The sequence below is a fragment of the Lepisosteus oculatus genome, chromosome 8 (assembly GCF_040954835.1).
Source record: "Lepisosteus oculatus isolate fLepOcu1 chromosome 8, fLepOcu1.hap2, whole genome shotgun sequence".
Taxonomy (NCBI): Eukaryota; Metazoa; Chordata; class Actinopteri; order Semionotiformes; family Lepisosteidae; genus Lepisosteus; species Lepisosteus oculatus.
The window spans coordinates 22,816,568-22,837,204 of record NC_090703.1 but is presented as its reverse complement, the minus strand read 5'-3'; the positions used below and the strand labels follow the sequence as shown (position 1 = coordinate 22,837,204).

The window sequence follows — 20,637 nt, the reverse complement described above, 5'->3', positions numbered from 1 at the left end:
GTTTAGTGATGTTATATTGTGTCACTTAATCTTGTATTATATTTCGTTTATCGTAGATGATACCCAGTATTTTATTCCTCCTAGTATTCTCACTAGAACATTTCACGTCTTAGTGGACTCATTTAAATAATGTAAAAACAGATTTCCGCGTTTCTTTTGTTTTGACACAGGAAAAGCTTAGTCCGATATCCTTAGTCCTTTGCTAATAAGATCGTAGGTCTCACAACAAGAATCCATTCGTAATAATTCATTACATTCACCTCACAACAACGGGGTACTCTGTTTTAGAGAGTTAGCTTATTAATAAGAAAAGCTGCAATTCAAATTCTAATTATCCGTCTTTCTGTAGTTGTAAATGCTGGGAGGAACATTTTAACCGCAGCAAGATGGCGCCGCAAGTCGCTCATTTGGATTATTTGGAATGGATTGTGGGATATCTATGTTGTGAGAGTTACGCGAATGAACCGGAAGTGTTTGTAAACAGACAAATTTCATTCAAAGTTAAAAAGTCCTTCAGCCTTCAGTTTCATACTTTTAGCCACGACAGGGTCGGTGAAAGAAAGGTATCGCACGGTTGCTATTCAGAAAGAACAAATGTGTTCGGTGTGGAACCGGTTCAGCATCAGGAAATAATAACAATGTGGAGTCCATGGGAAGCCCTGAAAAAGAGCAAAACTGCAAGGTTTGGCATTCCAATGTTGGTGAGTTCGGTTTTTTTATTCAAAACATTTTCGAACCTTGCAGCTTTTAATTCTCCGCTGTTTCCTTGAACGTTGTTTATAGTGGGAAGGATACTACGGTATTTAACTGGACAGACCGTGAGTTACACCTGTTTGCCGATACAACAACTAAAGCGATTTCATATATTTGTTTCTTTGGGTGTTATGATACAGGTTAATTTTAAAGAATGTGCAAGTATGCAGCATTTATACTCATCCATTGGTACATTCGTAGAAAAGTCCAGAGTGAAGGCATCTAAGTGATCTATGGCTATCGGCTGCAAAGGGCATTATAGCAACTAAATTGGGAAGTCAGTCAGTCATCAATTTCCCTTCGGGAGCAATGAAGTTTTATCTATCTAAAATTATGTCCAAGTTGCTGGTGTTAGGTTAATTTGTGACTTCTACATAGTGTCTCACAAGAGCGGAGTGCGACCCAGATATTACCCACAGAAACGTGTCCCAATATAAAGGACAACTACACTATGTAATACTTTGCAACAGTATTGATTTATTTGGCATATTCCTTTTGACGAGCACAGAACAGATTGACTGATGCTTTTATGTGAAGTGGCGATACCTACTTGTTGAACACATGCATCTGCTCTCACACCGCGTGTTTCAGTGAACTCAAGTGTTTTAACGTCGTGTTGCAGTTGCTGGTTGTCGGAGGATCCTTTGGACTTCGGGAGTTCACACAGATTCGGTACGACGCGCAGAAACTGAAGAAAAAGGTGGGTAGCTAGGTGGAAGTACTGGTGAAACAGTGGCTCCTCACACAAGTGTGACTGTAGATAACATTTAATGTATAAAACAATAATAACATTATCTTGTGAAACATTTAGAAATCTCAGATATATAAATTAAATTATTATATTCATCTAACTGTAATATGAATTGAATTATAGTATTCATATCTTGCATTATAATCACATGGCTGATGGTAACTATAGCAGAGTTAAACCTTCTTTCAAAGTCACTGAGGTCTCCTCTTGCAATCATGCAGAAGGAAACCCAGGGCATGTCCAGAATTTTTATACAAGACCCTAATCTTGCTGGGATGTTTTTTTTAATTAATGCTTGATCCACACATGTGTGAAAGCCCTTGCTTTTAATATGCTTGCTGTCCCTGATTTGATCAGGTGTTTCCACTATCTGTAATTCTTTGAAGTGGTCTACGGCTATCAGTTGCAAAGGGCATTATAGCAACTAAATTGGGAAGTCAGTCCATTAAGACTTGCACCAGCTGAGAGTCATGTCTCTTTCAGAAACCACATATCTGGTTCAGTGTCACAGTGGCCTGGAACCTATCCCAGGAAGCACTGGGTACAAGGCCCTGGACAGAACACCAGTGCATAACACTGCACACACCAGAGCAAATTATACCAGTAGGTTAACTGACTTTTGTCAGTCTTTGGTCTGTGGGGGGAAACCAGAAACATTTGAGGACATTCAAGTGAACATGGAAAGAACATACAAACTCCACACAGATAGCCCCCAGGTCTGGAATTGAACCCAGAGCACCAGCACTAAGAGTCAGCAATGCTAACCCCTGTACCACCATGGAGTCTTTCAGATGAGAAGGTGATCCTTAATTTTTGTTATAAACTCTTGTTATACAGTATCTTCTTGCTTCTTACATGTGACTTTAATACATGTTCAGTATTGTGTATTTTTATTGTATAATATATTCATATAGTGAAATGAGACTGGCTCATTTATTTTTCTCTATGAGGAGAAATTACTCTCTGTGAATGTATAATACTATGAGGCACGATGTCCACACGCCGATCCTATGGTATCTATGCTGATTTATAAAGTTGGGAATTTATATATACATGTGAAATGTGTGTGTTAAATATGCAGATTTGTAAGTAAAAAAACATCTTCTAGCTATTGCTGTTATATATTTTATTCGATTTGTCCTTGTGTCCATCTATTTTGTAACCACTTCATCCAATTCAGGGCTGCGGGGAGCCTGTAATTCTCAGATGCTTCAGTTAATATTTAGCTGAAAAACTGCTTTTGCATGGTAGAACTATTCTGTTGTTTCCATTTCCTTGCAAGTTTCTGAGTTTCATCTACCTTTTTTTGTTAGCTTGAAATCTGCTTCAGAGGTGCTTACATCCTGAAAACATGTATACATTGTGTAGTTCAGGTGGGTAGCTGCATCAGCATGCGTAGTCAGCAAAGGAACAAGCAATAGGTTTATTCCATGCTGAAAAGAGAAGAGAGAAAATGCAATGTTTCGGCTGTGAAGGCTTCTTCGGGTGTGGGCTGAAGAGCTATACATTGCGTAGTTAGGAAGTAATTTGTTTAATTAAAGCTTTAATTGAATAATTAACTAAAAAAGTGAACAAAAGGTTTCTGAAATCCAAATTTGGGAATCTAAGCTTTAAATGGAAATATTTTAAAATGATGTTCACCGACATTTGAATTGACGTTTTTTAAGTAGTAGAAATTTATCTACTCATCAATAGCATCTGTGAAAATTAATTCTGGGGGTTCTCTAGGGGAGAGCTCTGGAGGCATACATTGCAGATTACATTTTGCTTAGAGGTAATTGTGTTCATCCCGAGAGGTTTTGGTGTCACCCTTGCAATTCTTCTCTAGACCATATCGGTAAGATTTTTTTTATTTGAGCTCATGAGTACAACCCATGCAATTCAAACAGCAGGGTACAGAAATGAGATTATAAGTAGAGCCGTCTGTTATAGTGATTTGAAAAGAATCATAACTGCTCTTGGCTACAGTTGCATTGTATTAGCAAAACTCAGCATTCACCGAAGGAGGAGGTCGTTCTTGAAGACGTGGGCTGATTTCAGGTTCCCAGGTAGCTCAATTTGCCTGTTTGCAGGATTTGCACTATAGTCAAGGTGCAGCCCGTTCCTCCCTGGGATTTGGCATTAGCTGTATATGACCTGTTTTCTTAGTTTATTAAAGCTGAGCAAAAAATAAAAAAAATTGATTCTCCAATTGTTTTATGGAGAATCGTGGAGGGATCATTTTCATGGAGGTTAATGACTCCATGTCCACATGACGTGCCCCTTCCTAAGGTCCTGCCAGATAACGGAGAACTTGCATAGGTCTTGCTGGAAACTGTTACTCTGTTGATTTGATTTTAAAAAGTACAATGGTTACTTAAGAGCAGGTAAAAGAGCATAGTTATTTTCAGGAGTGAAAACTCAGCAGTTTTTTTTTCTCCCTATGAAAGATTAAGCCTCATAAACATTTGAAATCCTTGTAATCCCTTCTTTCTCCCACTTTTTCGAGAAAGGGTAACAGGAATGTCGCATATAACTTGTGAGCATTTTTACTGAGCTAGACGCTAGATTACGGAGCTAGATTGGGCTGAGATGGGACAGAAAACAGCAGAGCTGCAGAAACGGGTGCCAGTCCTAATAATCTTTCATGTCATTAATGGTGATGCACATTTTCCCTTTCTATTGTTTCCCCCCTTAAATAAATGTGCCAAGGAATGCTGCACATCTAAACGAGACAGGCAGCATTGATTACAGTCGCAACTCTGGATGAGGTAGGAGGGGGAGACAGAAAATAAACAGATCAGTCCAGATTCCTTTGCACTTTGGAAAAGCTTTGTAGTTCGGCATAATTAGCAACCGGATGAATCACTTTCCATTAGCTGAGTGAAAGATGAAGCAGAAGCAGTTCTATGTGATGTGCTTGCATTGGAAAGGTATCTTCTGAACAAGCAAGCTGGGTGAAGTTGCCTGGAGAGAAGCCAGTTTTGCATTTTGTTTCAAGCTCTTCAGATTTTTTTCAGTGAAAAAGTAAAAAAAAAAATTGAAGAAGAGGGGAAAAAAAAGGCCAGTAGTATTCTCTGATCAAATTACAGAATTTCCTTTGTTCTTGAGAGTCAAGTTCTATGACTAGCAAGTGGGGAAGTGGAAAATTAAAGTGGCACACTGCAGCTTTGCAGAGAAAATATAAGGGGAGCTTATTAAGAACTGACATTTCAAACTGTGGCAATAATAAGAACAATTTCGAATGCAGGAGTAGATACAGAACAAGGCAAATTTCAGTAATTACAAGCTGTGCCCTGTGTGTATCCTGCTAGTTCACCTCTTCCATTTTTCTGCAGGAGAATCTGCCAGGTTTTAAATCATCCTAGTTTCTCAGGTTTTGAAGATCCCATAGTTATGCTTTCACAGAAAGATTTTCATAGATTTCACAGAAAGTAATGTGCCCAGCTTGCAGTCAGTTTGTGGAAAAATAAACCATCTGCATGGCACATGATCATATGGATTCTGTACAGTAAGCCAGTTTTACAATTTTATTGAAACAATCAGACTTTCCTCTTGTGAATCTACAATTGGGCATCAAATACCCAAACGCACCAGCAGGGAGTGCTCCAACCACTTGCCTTTGTACCTCTGCAGATTTTATACGCTCTGCTTTGAAAGTTGCCTGTCAGCCTGGTACAATCCTTCCACACAGGTCCTCTCCCCTTTTCTGCCAGGGGATCCAGTACTCTCCCTTCTTCCAAGATCAGTTTATTATGTTCATTCATTGGCTTTCTTTCTACTTAGACATGCTGAGTACTAAGAAATGGTCAAGAAGAGAAAACGGACTGTGTTTACAGAACTATGGTAATTGCAGTAAAAGCTTTGAAAGGCACATTGCCCTGGCAGTCGTGTTTGTCATTCTGTGCATAAAAAGCAAACAAGAAACGCTGCCTGAAGTTCTGAAGCAGTAATGAAGTGATTCACTTAATGTTATCAGGTAGTGTAATGAAAAAAAGTGGGCAGTTGTAAGTTAAAAGAATATTTAAAAACTTGTTGATGCGTGAGGTCAAATACATAATTGTCTGATCACCTTGGGTTGACCTCATCCTGGGTTTGAACTCATGTTTGGCCTTGATGTCCCTGGATTTTCAGTGTCTACCTCCATTGTTTTGACAGGCCCTATTTTCATTACACTATACTTCATAATAGAATTGTGTAATTAGGCATTGCTTCACCGTCATGTTCTTAAACTTAATTATTTTTCCCTGTGATGGATAGTTTTTTATCCTTCTGTACAAAGGCGTACAGGACTGGTGGGTGGTTAGTTTTTTTTGTGCCAGCAGCCATATTACCCTGCAACTCACAGCTGGCAACCCACTGAAGCTAAGCAGGTGTGAGTCTGGTCAGTACCTAAGGTTGCTGCTGGAAGAGGTGTTAGTGGGGCCAGTAGGGGGCGCTCACCATGCATTCTCTGTGGGTCTTAATGCCCCAGTATAGTGACATGGACACTATACTCTAAAAAGGTGCGATGAGATGTAAAACCAGGTCCTAACTCTCTAGTCATTAAAAATCCCAGAGTGTTTCTTGAAAAGAGTAGGAGCATTACCAAAATTTCTCATTAGCCTTTACCAATCATGGCCTCCTAATAATCCCCACTATGAATTGTTTTCATCACTCTGTTCTCCTCCCCACTGATAGCTGATGTGTGGCGAGCATACTGGTGCACTATGAATTCCAGGTGGATGCTGCATACTACCTGTAAAGCACTTTGAGTAGAGTGTCCAGACAAGCGCTATATAAGTGTAAGGAATGAGTCTATCTGGAGCTACCTCAACATTTGCAGCTGTTCAGAGATTGCTGTGCTGAGATTTTATGCACTGCAATTTTTACTGCTTAAATTTAACAGCCAGAGTGCATTTCAGCTTAAATTCCAGAAACCGTAAAAGCAGAGCATCTTTGCAGATAGTGTGAAATAATTGCTCCTTCAACTGCAGTGCAATAAACCCCTCAGGTTATAAATAGACTACATGTTGGTTTTGCTATTATTAGAACTGCTGCTGAGGCAAATACCTCTTATTTATATGATGTACTGTAGGTATCTTCCCAGCTAATACAAAACAATTGAACCACATTTCCAAATGTTGCTGGAAGGTTGTTTGGTCAGGGTAAACAAAATGATTTCTAAAATGAATGGAAGAAGGAAGTTTGGTTACATCAGCTATTGGGAAATACATAAAAACCAATGACGTTTTCTTTGTTTATATTCTCTAGAGGATGATACTTGTGGATTTTTTATCACACATTATTAAGATGTCAGAATATTACCAAGCTGACAAGTGAACATTGCAGCAGCACCATATTAACTTTATATTTTAGTTTCCACAGCATTGTAAAGAATGTTTTGACAACATTCCCTGGGTGCATATTTTGTAAAAGGAGAATAGAAATACCATTGTTATATACTGTATGTAATGCTTCTGGATGCTGTTGACTGCTGTCTAAACCTGATATTAACCAGTGTAACATTGTGGTTTTCATAATACAATGTTTCTGAAAAGAGAGACAGTGAAAACTCCCATGTCAGATGGTTATTCTTCACTTGGTGTTTTTTTCAATTGAAGGCATTTCTACATAGTCTTAATTCTGGAGCACAGGTCTCCAATCCTGGTCCTGGATATTCTCATGACACCCTAAATAACCAGCTAATTAAACATTAGGATTACTTGTTTAAGCCCTTGTTTATAATGTGACAGTAAGATCGGGAAACTGGTTGATTCCAGCGAAGGCACGAGGAGAGACGGGTGCTGTGAAGACGGGATGGAGACTGCCGAGCAGGATATGGGCTTCGAGGAAGGCAAGGTTTGATGGCAGGGGTTTGGCACAGCACTGCTGGTCTGGGGCAAAGCAGGGCTGAAGTGGCAATGGATGACAAACAGGAACGCAGCCGGCAGCCTGGATCAAAAATAGGACAGATTTGCGCCAGTTTTCATGCAGCCTATTCTTCTCAAAGGTAGGCTGGTTGTGTTGGAAGTAGTTTCTTAGCAGAAGAAAGCTGAATGATGGAACACCGGACGATGGGCAGATCAGAGTTTAAATATCCTGGTTGAAATGGGATGACTACCTGTTAGGTGGGCGCAGCTGGCCCCATGGGACAAGCAGGCTCTCTGCGGTCCTCACGGCCCCTGGAGGAGTAAGACTCCCCGTGTGAACACGTCCCGTTTCTATAGCACTGAGGTCTACAAGATCTGACTTCTCACCCGGTCATAATATTGTTCAGTTAAGCAAGTATTGTTGCAATGAAAGGAATACTGGCATGTGAGGGCTGAGGAAAATTGTGATTTTATTTTTAAAAGATCATTTGTTCCAAATGATTTCTCTCTTTGACTGATCATCATTAAATTCTCCCATGCTTTTTGAAATGAATATTTTTAGTACCTATAGATACTTCTGTATAGAGATCTCCAGGACCAGGTTTGGAGAACACTAAATAAAAAGTGAGACCTCAAGTAATAATAATAATTGCTTACACATATAGCGTTTTTCTAGACACTCCACTCAAAGCTCTTTACAGGTAATAGGGACTATCAGTGTAATATCAGCTATCAGTGGGGAGGAGAGCAGAGTAATGAAGCCAATTCATAGATGGGGATTATTTGGAGGCCATGATTGGTAAAGGCCAATGGGAAATTTGGCCAGGACACTGGGGTTACACCCCTTCTCTTTTAGAGAAACACCCTGGGTTTTTTAATGACCACAGAGAGTCAGGACATCGGTTTTACATCTCATCCGAAGGACAGCGACTGTTTACAGTATAGTCTCCACGTCACTTTACTGGGGCGTTAGAACCCAGATGGGCCGCAGGGTGAGCGCCCCCTGCTGACCCCACTAACACCTCTTCCAGCAGCAACCGTAGTTTTTCCCAGGAGGTCTCCCATCCAGGTACTGACCAGGCTCACACCTTCTGAGCTTCAATGGATTGCTAGTTGTGAGTTGCAGAGTGATATGGCTGCTGGCTTATAGGAGTTCATGGTGGAGAGAATATGTTGCTGACGTGTGGTGTGCTTCGTAATTTCTTTTCAGTTTCCCAAAAGGGTAGTTACATCTTTAAAAGTGTTTGACCTTTGGCTGTGGTAAACCTAAAATACATTTCTTGAAAGAAAATATCAAGTTTTCCATTTCTGGTATCCACTATTTCATAAAGGTATTAGTTTTCATAAGTCTTCAGCTCCGAGGTATTTCGGTTATATTAAAGGAACAATTGCTGTGAAACGTCTGCTGCAGATATTTGAATTTTAATAAGATGACTCAGCCAAAAATAGTTTTTTCCAACTCAAACTAAAGATATTTACAGATATAAATATATCTTCACTGCTCCCTTCTCATTTGACATTGCAAAGTTCAGCTGTATCTGTTCAGTTCAGTTTTATCTCTTGCTGTATTGTATCCTTTGATTACTGGTGATAGGAAAAAAATACAATTGATGCACTTTTGAATGTGTAAAGTTTTTTTCTTTATGTTGTAAGAAGCATAGTGCTTCCTGGCATCCCTCCAGTCTGACTCAATGATTTTGCACACAGCCTCTAAATATTGATGTTTTTTAGAAATGTCATTAGAAACATTCTGGAAAAACAGCACCGCATAAATTGTTGGTTTAATATTTACTGTTTCATAATGTCAATCTGCTATTTTGGAGAAGAAACTATTGATAATTTATTTGCTTGAGTTTTGTGTAGCACTTTCCATTCCTTAGCCTCCTAAAATGCTTTGAATACAAATTCCATTAATACTTCACTGTCCCAAAACTTGTGTTTTAATGTATATTTCAGAGGAAAAAGTACAGAATTCCAGCTTTTGTTTCTATGTATGATTTTGCATACATGTTTAGCCAAGTTAGAACAATGTCATTTACTGTGTTCAGTCTCCCCATTTCAGGTGAGCATTGGTATTGCGACAAATGTAAAGCCTTGGTTCCAGCCTTTGGAGATTAACTTTTCGCCTGCCTCTTGAGTTCGGTATAAACCAATATGAAGACTACAGACCTGTGGAAGATCTTGAAATAGGAAATGTAGTAGAGGAGAAAGCAATCGGAAAAGATCAGGTCGTCCAAAAAAAGATAACAGCAATTGGTGATAGAAAAAAACTTTAGAGCTCTGAAGAAAAACCCTAAATAACAACCAAAGAGATTGCAGACTATCTCCAGATTGCAGGGGTGAAAGTATCTCAATTCCCTGTGTGCAGGAGACTTTGACATGAGAATTCAAGTCTATGTTGCAAGATGCAAACCTCCCATCAGCACTAAATACAAAAAGGCCAGATCAGAATTTGCAAAGAAGTACAAATATAAGCCACAAAGATAAACCTGTGACAAAGAGATGGAAAGGTCAATGTGTGGAGAAAGAGGAAGTTCAAAAGAGTCGAAATACACCTCATCTGTGAAGAGTGATGGAGATAGTGTCATGACTTCATGGAACTGGCTCTGTGGTCTTATTGATGATGTAATCATGATGGCAGCAGCAAATGAGCTCTGAAGTGTATGGAAACATCTTTTCTGCCCATGTCCAAAAAATGCCTCCAAGCTCATTCGGTGACAGTTCTGCAGCAAGACAGTGACCCAAAATATACCTCACATTTAGGAGTTTATCAGGAAGAAGGAAATTGATAATTTTGAACCTGCTGAGAGAAACTAATGTCAGAAAAACCCACAAACAAGCAACACCTGAAAATGGCTGTAGTTAAGGCTATGAAGAACATCATATCAAGCTATGGAAGATATCAAGAGCTTGATGTTGATGGGTCACAGACTTGAAGAACTTGAACTTTACACTACTTTAATTTAGTTTGTCCCTGTACTTAGTCTGACCTGAGGCTAAAGGGGACTGAACACCAATATTTTGTTCTTCCTTGATTGACCATGTATCCAAAAAAAATCAGAAATCTTTCAGTTTTTTTATTTGAAATAAGTTTCATTACACAACCAAAATGACAGCTATGTAATGGGATCTTTAGTTACCAAGTAGTCAGGAGACTTAATATCCTATCAAGAGCACAGCACCTCCTGCGGCCCAGTGTCTCTGGTCATCTTGCCACCACAGTGGGTTGATAGTCCTGTTCTAGGGGCAGAGCACCACTTACTAGTCCACATAAGCCACAAAGCAGCAACCTGTTTTTTCCTAGAGATCTCCCATCCTTGTACTGACCAGGCCCAGCCTGGTCTCTCTTTCTGAATTCTCATGAGTCTACAAGGTTATAATGTTTGTCCCTAGTAAAATATTATATAGTTCCCCAGGTTTAATCTGGTTGCTGTATATACTGTCCCTGTGTCTCACTTCAACCTCACATTTCCTTGTCATCTTCCTTGCTGGTCCCTCTTCCTCCCTCATCCCAAAAAAAGGCTTAACCTTTTTGAAAAATAATAATAATAAAAATAATTGCTTACACTTATATAGTGCTTTTCTGGATACTCCACTCCACTCAAAGAGCTTTACAGGTAATGGGGACTCCCCTCCACCACCACCAATGTGCAGCATCCACCTGGATGATGCGACGGCAGCCATAGTGCACCATAACGCTCACCACACATCAGCTATCAGTGGGGAGGAGAGCAGAGTAATGTAGCCAATTCATAGAGGGGGATTATTAGGAGGCCATGATTGGTAAGGGCCAATGGGAAATTTGGCCAGGACGCCAGGGTTACACCCCTACTCTTTACGAGAAACACCCTGGGATTTTTAATGACCACAGATAGTCAGGACCTCGCTTTTACATCTCACCCGAAGGACAGCGCCTTTTTACAGTATAGTGTCCCCATCACTGTACTGGGGCATTAGGACCCACATGGACCGCAGGGTGAGCGCCCCCTGCTGACCCCACTAACTACTCTTCCAGCAGCAACCTTCGTTTTTCCCAGAAGGCCTCCCCTCCAGGTACTGACCAGGCTCACACCTGCTTAGCTTCAGTGGGTTGCCAGTTGTGGGTTGCAGGATGATATGGCTGCTCCAATTCTTATTATTCCAATAAGAATTGGAATAAACCATGAAAGGCCAGACAAGCCCGTCTGTCTCATGTGGTTGTGTCCCTTGCTTTCTTTAAAGGACAACACTATCCTTTTTTTAATTTGGTGACCAATTCTCAGAGTATTTTAGAACACAAGTCACATGGTAAATATGTCCATTCACCATATTTTGCTGTCTTTTTGAGCATGAGGGTGGTCCTTTTACTTTCTTTACCACAATATGTGAATGTGGACCTTGATCTACAACATAAACAACTTGTTCTTATTTGGCTGGTCTCTGTTGCTGTTGTGTCCCACAGAGGCAAAACATGCCAAAAGGAAATCCCACTGTTTCCATTTTTTTTAGATTTAAAAAATTGCAGGCTTGACTAGAAATTAAGGAAAGATAAGATCACTTTATTAGTCATATACAATTTCTTGCATTAGGAATTTCTTTTTGCATACCCCAGTTTGCTCTCCATAAAAGAATATTAAGATAGGAAAATATAGATATATACATTGTTTTCAGGCCTCAATAATATCCTTTCTTAAATTTCTGATGTTATGTAAATTTGGGTACCAGCAGCAAGTTGGTGATTTTGATTGCGATGACCTTCATTGTCAACCGTTCATAATTTGAACTGGTGAATTACAGATGACCCACTGCAATTGCTCAGTTCAAGCACTGCAACATTGTAAATTCCTGTGCTAAGGTTAGGTGAAAACAACTATTGATTTTTTAAGGAGAATGTAAAGCCCTTGCATATTGATGCATTTGAAAAAGTCACGTTAGTGACCCCCTTTCCTTACAGGGGCTTATTAATGTATTATATTTGGAGGAAAATTCCAGTGCTTGTTTCTGATATTGTCTATTGACATCTCTGTAATTTTCATTAAGACTTTGAAATTAGAAATATTGCTCGTCATATCCTTTTTCTCAAATAAAATCCCGACACTTAAGTTCTAGTGAACAGGAATTCAAATGTTTTACTGAAAGCATTTAAGCTTTTTTTACAGCATTGCTGTAAGTTATAACTGAGAGAAGAAAAGTAGCAGTTGATTTTTTTCCAGATTTAATGCTCTTCTCTCTGTACTGTACAGAACATGGAATAGTATTACCATGTTTTACAAAATTCTGTTTGCCATAGAAAATTAAACATAAATCTTACTAAAGTGCAATTGAGACAGGAAGGATAAGAATAAACTATAGTATTAATTGATCAGAACATATTTCCAAAAGAAACTGCAGCAGATGCTTTCCTGACTTTTTACGGCAGCCATCCTCACCAAATATTAACATTATATTGCTAGCTGATTCATTTCAACTCTTTTAATCTCCCAGTTACATGCACTTTCTTGTGAGGAATATATGTGTATTTCTGTTGCTTTAAGATGAGGCAGCTGTGGCGACCAGCTTCTCAGTGTCTAAACAAAAAGTCTATTTGTGATTTCACTAAGGTTTTTAGAAATCAGCCGTTTGCAATTAGATTGTTTTTCTTGTAACCAAGGATACTTTTTTTGTGTAGTTGTTAGTTATCTGTTAAGTGTTTGATATTTCCATAATGCAAGTTTAATTATACTTCCCTTTTAAAAGTATTGAGTTTTAAAAGTTCTATCTTGTCCCAGGTTTTCAGATTCTATTCTTGTCTCACTGAATTCCAAACACGGCTAAAGGGCTATTAGTCTCACTAGGAGAAGCTGGCGTGAGCCCATCCATTTTCTAACTGCTTTAGCCAGTATGGGTCATGGGAGAGCCAGAGCATATACTGGTAAGCAATGGGTGCGAGGCAGGATGCACCCTGTATGACTGTGGTCACAAACCTTTTTAGGTTTAAGATCACCTTTTGAAATCAAAACAAATCAAAGATCTACCATCATAAATGCCGTACCAAGCTGTGCAGAATAGATGTGCATTTAGCTTATTCCCACCTAAAGCTACAATTACACGAAATATCACTGTTTACTTACTTCATTAAGGTGCTGCAAAGTGCTGAACATCATGGCACTAACAGTCAGTGAGATGCCTGTGGCTGCACACTATCTGCAAGTGCTGTGTAGTCCGGAGTATAGTTTGAGACGGCAAGTCTAATGCAGTCGGTCAGGTGATCATCTGTTAGGCAAGTGCGATACTTGGTTTTCATATGTGAAAACGCCATCTCACAAAGATATGTGGATCCAAAGAAGGCCTTCACCTTAAGCGCACACGATTAAAGGAGTGGTTAACTCTCACTATTCACAATCCCCCAAGAGTCCTTGTCTCTTGACCTGGCTTTCATCATTTTGCAGATCAATTATTTCCATGTCAACTCCACTTGACAAAATGTTGAAATTTTGCTAATAGATCCTCAATCTCAGTGGCATGAAAGGGGTTTGAGATGGACGTGACAATGTCTTGTATCTGGTTTAGCTCCTGAAACCACCTATTAAACTCCTCTGCCAGTCTGTCCAGGTGGACACAGAATTCTTTAGGATGGAACGAGTCTTTGAGATGTTGCTCAGCATGTTGGCCGATTTCTGGAAGTGAGATACATTCCTGCTGTTTAACTGGGATGTCCACAGTGCAAGTTTCACTTTGAAGGCATTCACAGCACTGATCATATGTAACACGTCTCTATCCTTTCCTTGCAATTCACAATTCAGCTTATTCAGTTTGGAAGTTAAGTCTGTTAGAAATCCCCACTCGAGCAGCCATGTGTTATCTGACAACTCCCTGTATTCTTCATTTCTTGACTTCAGAAAAGTCATCATCTCCGGCAGCAAATCAATGAACCCCTGGAGCACCTGCCCATGACTTAACCGGCACATGTCAGCATGTATAATCACATCTCCATATTCAGCGTCAATCTCATCAAGTAATGACTTAAACAGGCGGTGCTGAAGAGCTTTTGCGCGAATCGAACTTGATCATTTTAACTACGACAGTCATCACATGTGAGAAATCCAGTACTTTGCTGGCTAGCACCACTGATGAATGACACAGTGATAATTGACAAAAGAGGGGAAAATGGGATCTTTCCTACAAATGAAACCAGCATGCAGACCATACATTGCCGGTGCCCCGTCTGTTGTGGTTGACACTAGTTTCTGAAGTGGGATATTTTTCTCAAGTGTGTATGTTTCGAATTAACAGTATATGTCCTCACTTCTTGTTCTCTCTTTCAAAGGCAGAAGAATGAGAAAGTCCTCCTTAATAGTGGCATCCATAAAAGCCATGTGAACGAACACGACAAGTTGAGCTGTGTCAGACATATCCATAGATACATACTGCCGTATGAGATGCCAGTCCATTGCATAGACAGACCCCAAAGCCAGTAATCCTATTGGCAAATTGATCTACCAGTATGTCTTTGGATTTTAGGAGGAAACTGGAGCAGCAGCAGGAGGAAATCCATGTGATAACATACAAACTCCACACAGATAGCACCCCAGGGATTGAAACTAAGGCCCGCCATGCCGCCTTGTTTGCAGAGCATGTGTAATGTAAGGTTCTTTTGTAGGACATTCTAAACTTGCAATGAAGCTAACACTTTGTGTCGTTTTTCTTTCAAAGTTCAATTTTCTGGAGGTTGTATCGTTGTATCCATAATATGGGCTAGCAGTTGAATTGTGTCCATTACAGATGAACCTGGTATACTCATTAAAATATCCAGAATGATGAAAAAGGTCTCCTCTATTTTTAAATAATGCAGTCCAATTATTCTAAAAAGGAGAAACAGAATTGTTCCCCTGCATTTGCAACGGGTAAATGTTCAGTCACCGCCTAGGGTTAGGAAGTTTTTTTTTCTCATCAGTTATATATCTTTCTCATCAACAAGAAATCTGCATGAAATATTATTTTCATCTGATACGTGGGTAATCATGTAGGATAATACCATTGCGCTGATCATGCTTTTGACCTAACGCAGTGTTTTCCGATTCCAACGTTCTGAATTTTTTTTCAGCAATAGTTTTTTTTTAAATAGATAACACAAGCAGTGAGTGAGAAGTAGAAATGGGGAATTGTAGCAAGTGTTAATTAGAGCTCCTTTTGTGGCACACACCATGGCATGATTCACCTGAAATTTGAATAAAATTATAGGATGCTGCTATTCAGACGTTTCAATGTAGCCCAATTAATAAACAGAGGACAGTGTTTTTCTTAATGGCTGTTTGCATGCGGTACTTAGCCTGCAAAACAGCAACTTTCTTAGCTTTAGCTTACAAAGGCAGCAGTCTGAGAATAATTGTCTGTTTTACTGATGAGCAACTGCAGGTGCTACAGCACTGACCCTAAACATAGATTACAGTTAATACTAGGTTACTTCCCTCAACACTAGAAATATCAGGAAATATTTGCAATGGTTGATGTCGCCAAAACAAAAAAATCAATGGGTCTCCTGTGTTACCAAGTTCTCCAATTGGAGTCTGACCATGATATCAACCAGTTGTCACTGGGATTGCCCAAATGGAGGTACACAACTGCAAGGATTGTCTCATGTTTCCAGAAAACAGCAACTCCTGTTGCTACTCAGGTGCTGGCTGGCTTTCAGTGACACCAATGAGCGTGAATCAAGCGGTAAAGACACTCACTCAAGCGCAGGGTGAGCTCCGCGATTGCAGGTTCGAGCCTGAGTCGTGTCACTTCCCCAAACGACTAGCTGAGAACCATGAAGGGCAGAGTGGGTTTAGACGGACAGTACTTTTGCTCAGCTTTCAGGGCTGCAGTGACTCCTATGGCCTCCAAGGGTGCTTGCTGGCTTGTGGTTCCGTTAGTGAGACGCGTCTTCTCCTCCAGTTGTTGAACCTCCAGTACAAGGCTGTGTTGTGACATTTTAAAAGACAGGTGGCTGAAATGTAGGAAAGTCGGAGTCTGCCTACACTTCCTCATTCCCCTCAAAGTGTTTGTAGTCATGAGCTGAGATATGACCAGTTGGTGATTTCAGCCTTTTATGTGGTTATGTCAGAGAACTTTTCAGTGTACAGGAATTGCACCCTTAAAGCAAAGCCATATACAGTTGGGTCAGTATACAAAAAATAATTCCTAATTCCAAATTTAGATCAGACCAAAATGATTGTGATATTATTTCTTTCAGGTCCTTTATTCGCTTCAGCTAGTCCTTAGGTTTTGGGCTTTCTTGGGAAATGGCAGCTCATCAGGCATTTTGTGTGAAGATATGGATAGACTGAATTGAGACAAACAAAAGTAAACCTTGGACACAAAACATCGGAGATTCCTTTACAGATATATAGGGTGTGATTGCCTTTATTCTCTGTGTTATGGTTCGCAAAGTGATGTTATTTGTTGCCTTTGTTCTGTGTGATGTGGTACCAAAGTAATTTTTTCTACCCTCTTTCCATAGCTGGACCCAGAACTGGAAGCCAGAATCAAAGCACAGAAGAATCCAGTGACTTTGGAGAATGAGTACGAGGTACGTTTTTTTTTCCCCCGTTTTGCAATGAATCCTGAAAAGCAATATTATAGGTGTAAGACCCATTTAAATACCTGATTTTATTGCTGAATGCCATTATGGAGTTATGTCTGCTCTTGATTCATTTTTCTTTCTTTTATCATCATTTGCCTTTCCTACACTCATATCCCAGGTCGATGGCTGGTTCTGGGTTGGGGCTTAGAGAGTGAACTCATTTTAGCTCCTGCTAAAAAATAACTTATAAAAATAACCCTGTTCTCTTTTAAGGCGAGGTGAGTGAAACCTTTGTTTCCAGAGAATCTGGATCAGATTTTGTTACAGAGCTGACCTGCACTGGCATAGAGACTTGTTGGGTATAAGAGACTTGTTGGACTGGGACAGAGACTGGTTAGGTAGTAGGATTACAAAAAGTGACTGGTTAATTATTTATGGCTGTGAATAAGATTATGGTCACAACCCTCAGAAACTCCGGAGGCAACTTTGTCATGGAATCCAGTATTGTAATTTGAGTGTTCTAGTAAATGATATGGCAAGTGGCTGTGCTGGAATAGGAGCTGGAGGAACTTAGATTCCAAAAAGCAGTGGAGCAGCTGGTGAAGACTACACTACACAAGACTACACTACACTGAAAGCTGTACCGCAAGGGTCAAAAACAAGGAATGGAAATGGCAAATTAGCTTGGTTGAGGTCAAGAGAGACGAGGAAACAACACACCACAATTCCCAACTGGTTTACCCCATTCTAGGGGCACAGAGGTCCATGTCACCAAGAACTAGGAAATCAGTCAGTCTCGGTATGCGGCAGTCTGTTGTACAATAATGCCCGAGTCTATAGGGACATCTCATACTCGAGAGTCTTTAAACGGAACTGGCCTTTACAAAATAAACAAATAAATGTTCCATATCTTAAAAATTGACTGAGTTATATAAATGTCAGGAAATGTCAGTTATTGGCTGCATTGCACAAAATGGCCAGGTTAAGGGCCCCGCTGGACTGGAGTTGCAGCTTTGCATCAATAACTAGGGCTTCATGTTCTAGCAAATACAGGAATCTAAATTGTGATGGAGCCTCACAGAGATGGTGAATTAGGGTCTGATCCATGAACACAACATCTGAGTCACAGAATAATACTGGAAGCACATGGTAGTCAATCATTAACTCCAAAGAGTTACATTTTTTCTTAATCCCACAGTACATTGTGTTTTATTTGTTCTTTCTGCCATTGTTTAAAGTAGGCTGATTGTTTTTACCACCTGTATGGCATGGATTTAGAGCTGAAATGTTACTTCTGTAAACTACTCTCATTTCTTTATGAACAGAATTATTTTTAAAGCATTAGTAACACCCACAATAAGTTTATCATTTGTGCAAAGGGAGTAGTAAAATTTAAATACACATTTACAACTACATAGTTTGACCTTTAGAGTGTTTAGAACTAGAATTACTGGCAAATGAAAGATTATTTTAGCACAAAATTAAATTGTAGATCCCCTAATGGAGTTTAGGGGAGGTTCTAATTGTACCTAGATATGGTCTAAAAGCCCCCTCTCTCTTCCTCTCACTGTCTGCACATTTTTTTTCTTGAAATTGTTGAAAGCAAAAAAGGGAAATTGGTAGAATACACAGTCTTCATTTGAGGAAGCTGCTATTATGACATGAGGCAGCCTTTGATGCAACTCTTCTATGGTAATGGGTTTGGTGCAATTGTGCGCTCATGGGACAGTTACTTTTACCCTAAAAATAATCTGATGTGGAACTGATGAATCCCTATCTAACGATCAAGGGCAAAAAAAAAAACATTTTTATGCTTTCAGCTGTTATAGTCACGGACTGAAGTATACAGGTCTCCCAGAACAGCAGGAACTTCAAAAACTGATTGTGGTATGTCACATAGTAAAAAGACCACAGATTTACAAAAAGAAGCAGCATATTGAAATGGAAAAACTGCACACTTTTCTTAATTGTCTCAATGTACAGCCATTGCGGATACACCATTGACGTTGGTGGTGTGAGGGTTTTAGTTTTTGGTAACATGACCAGGAATTAAAGGTCTAATTTGCAGCTAATACTAATTTAATTATTAATTCAGGTGGGTAGTTGCATCAGCATGCGTAGGCTGCAAAGGAACAAGTAATAGGTTTATTCCATGCTGAAAAGAGAAGAAAGAAAAAAACGTTTCAGCTGTCGAGCCTTCTTCGGGTGTCACACCTGAAGAAGGCTCCACGGCCGAAACGTTGCGTTTTCTTTCTTCTCTTTTCAGCATAGAATAAACCTATTACTTGTTCATTTAATTTTTAATATTTTCTAATCATTACACATCTATAGCAAGATCTACAATGAAGATCGTCATTTGTAACAGATGCTCAACATCACAACTTCATTGTTCCATGGAACATGGAAGTAACGGGTGCAATTAAATTCTTCATGAGACAGAGGTATTCATAGGGATTTATACATCATTCAGAATTGCAGTAGTTTGTAAAAGTATGACTTGACATAACAAAACCCACAGGAAATGACTTGTAACTGTTTATTTTTAAACATTTGTGCATAGGGTAGCCATTTCACCTTTAGAGCTAATGGACTTTTGTTGGGTTTTGTGGCAAACAGAGGCTGAGGAGCGTCAACATGGATGAGTGGCAGAACATCAGGGGCCCGAGGCCTTGGGAGGATTCCCGGGAGTACCAGCAACAGCAGCACGCCCTGCAGGACGCCAGGCACAAGAAGGGCCCGTAGTGGACACAGGGACTGCTGCGTTGTTGCTTTCGTGTGCTGGGGACGGCTGGAGCAGCAGGTTTTGCCTCAGGGCAGGATCGGGATTGGCGTTCTTCCTTTTGACGTGAGGGCCCTGCAGAAAGTGGGGTCAGCGTGAGGACTGGCAGCTTACAGAGAGGAATCCATGAGGCTGGTACTTTAACCAGTGCAGTACAGCTGTCTGATATGAGGTCGTCTCATCTTGTGGTGTTCCTCTTCTTATACTAAGAGAATATTAAAAGCTCTTGGGTTAGTTTAAAATCTAAGCCTGAAGTGTTCTTTTCTTTCAAACGGCAAAAAAAACTGCAATGTGCTTTTAGATCCTAGTAGATTACGTTCCATGTGTTTCCCTTGGTCAGTCATATTTTTTGTTATATCTTGATTTACATCCAGTAATGTTAAAAATAAAAGTTTAGATACACTGTGCTCTGCTGAGGTAAAACCTTAAATGCCCCCCCATTTCCCCCTAGTGTAATTATTTCCTCCACAGAGTATAGTACAGGCAGTCCCAGACATGCATTGGAATTAGGGACCAGAAAGTCTTGACATACTGTATAGCAAAATGATAAGGGGGACTTTTCCCCATAAGAACAGTGTGAATGATTCTGCATTAGGCACAGCTTTATAACATTTCTTATCACAAGGGTGTCTTAGCCACATTCATCTGCATTTACACAGAGAAAGGGTGTCTTAGCCACATTCATCTGCCTTGTCAAGACAATACAACAGTTATTATAAATCTTTGATAACTCTTAATTCTAAATTTAATAATATGCCTTGGTGCTAATGCTCTCAGAATGTACTGTTCCAATTTATAATTGTTATAGAAAATTAAAACCTTCACATCGCTACAGTTAAGCTTTAAGTGTTGCTAACTACAGCATTTTCAGCTTCCAGAGAAGAAAACGCACAGCAAATCTCATAAATAAGTACAATTGACAGTGCTGCCTAGAACAGTTTATTGTATAGCATTTTGTGTAAAAATTAATTTGACCAGTAAAGACAATAGTTATTGAGCA

At 39.7% G+C, this 20,637-nt stretch overlaps 1 protein-coding gene across 1 annotated transcript; it reads left to right on the top strand.

Moving 5' to 3' along the window:
• Window positions 1-447: 447 nt before the first annotated feature.
• On the top strand, window positions 448-19,879 carry cox16 (cytochrome c oxidase assembly factor COX16). Its single transcript, XM_006632706.3, has 4 exons — window positions 448-701; window positions 1,376-1,453; window positions 16,796-16,864; window positions 19,475-19,879. Exons 1-4 carry the CDS (start codon window positions 639-641, stop codon window positions 19,598-19,600), a joined length of 336 nt encoding a protein of 111 aa, XP_006632769.1. The 5' UTR covers window positions 448-638; the 3' UTR covers window positions 19,601-19,879.
• Window positions 19,880-20,637: the final 758 nt, after the last annotated feature.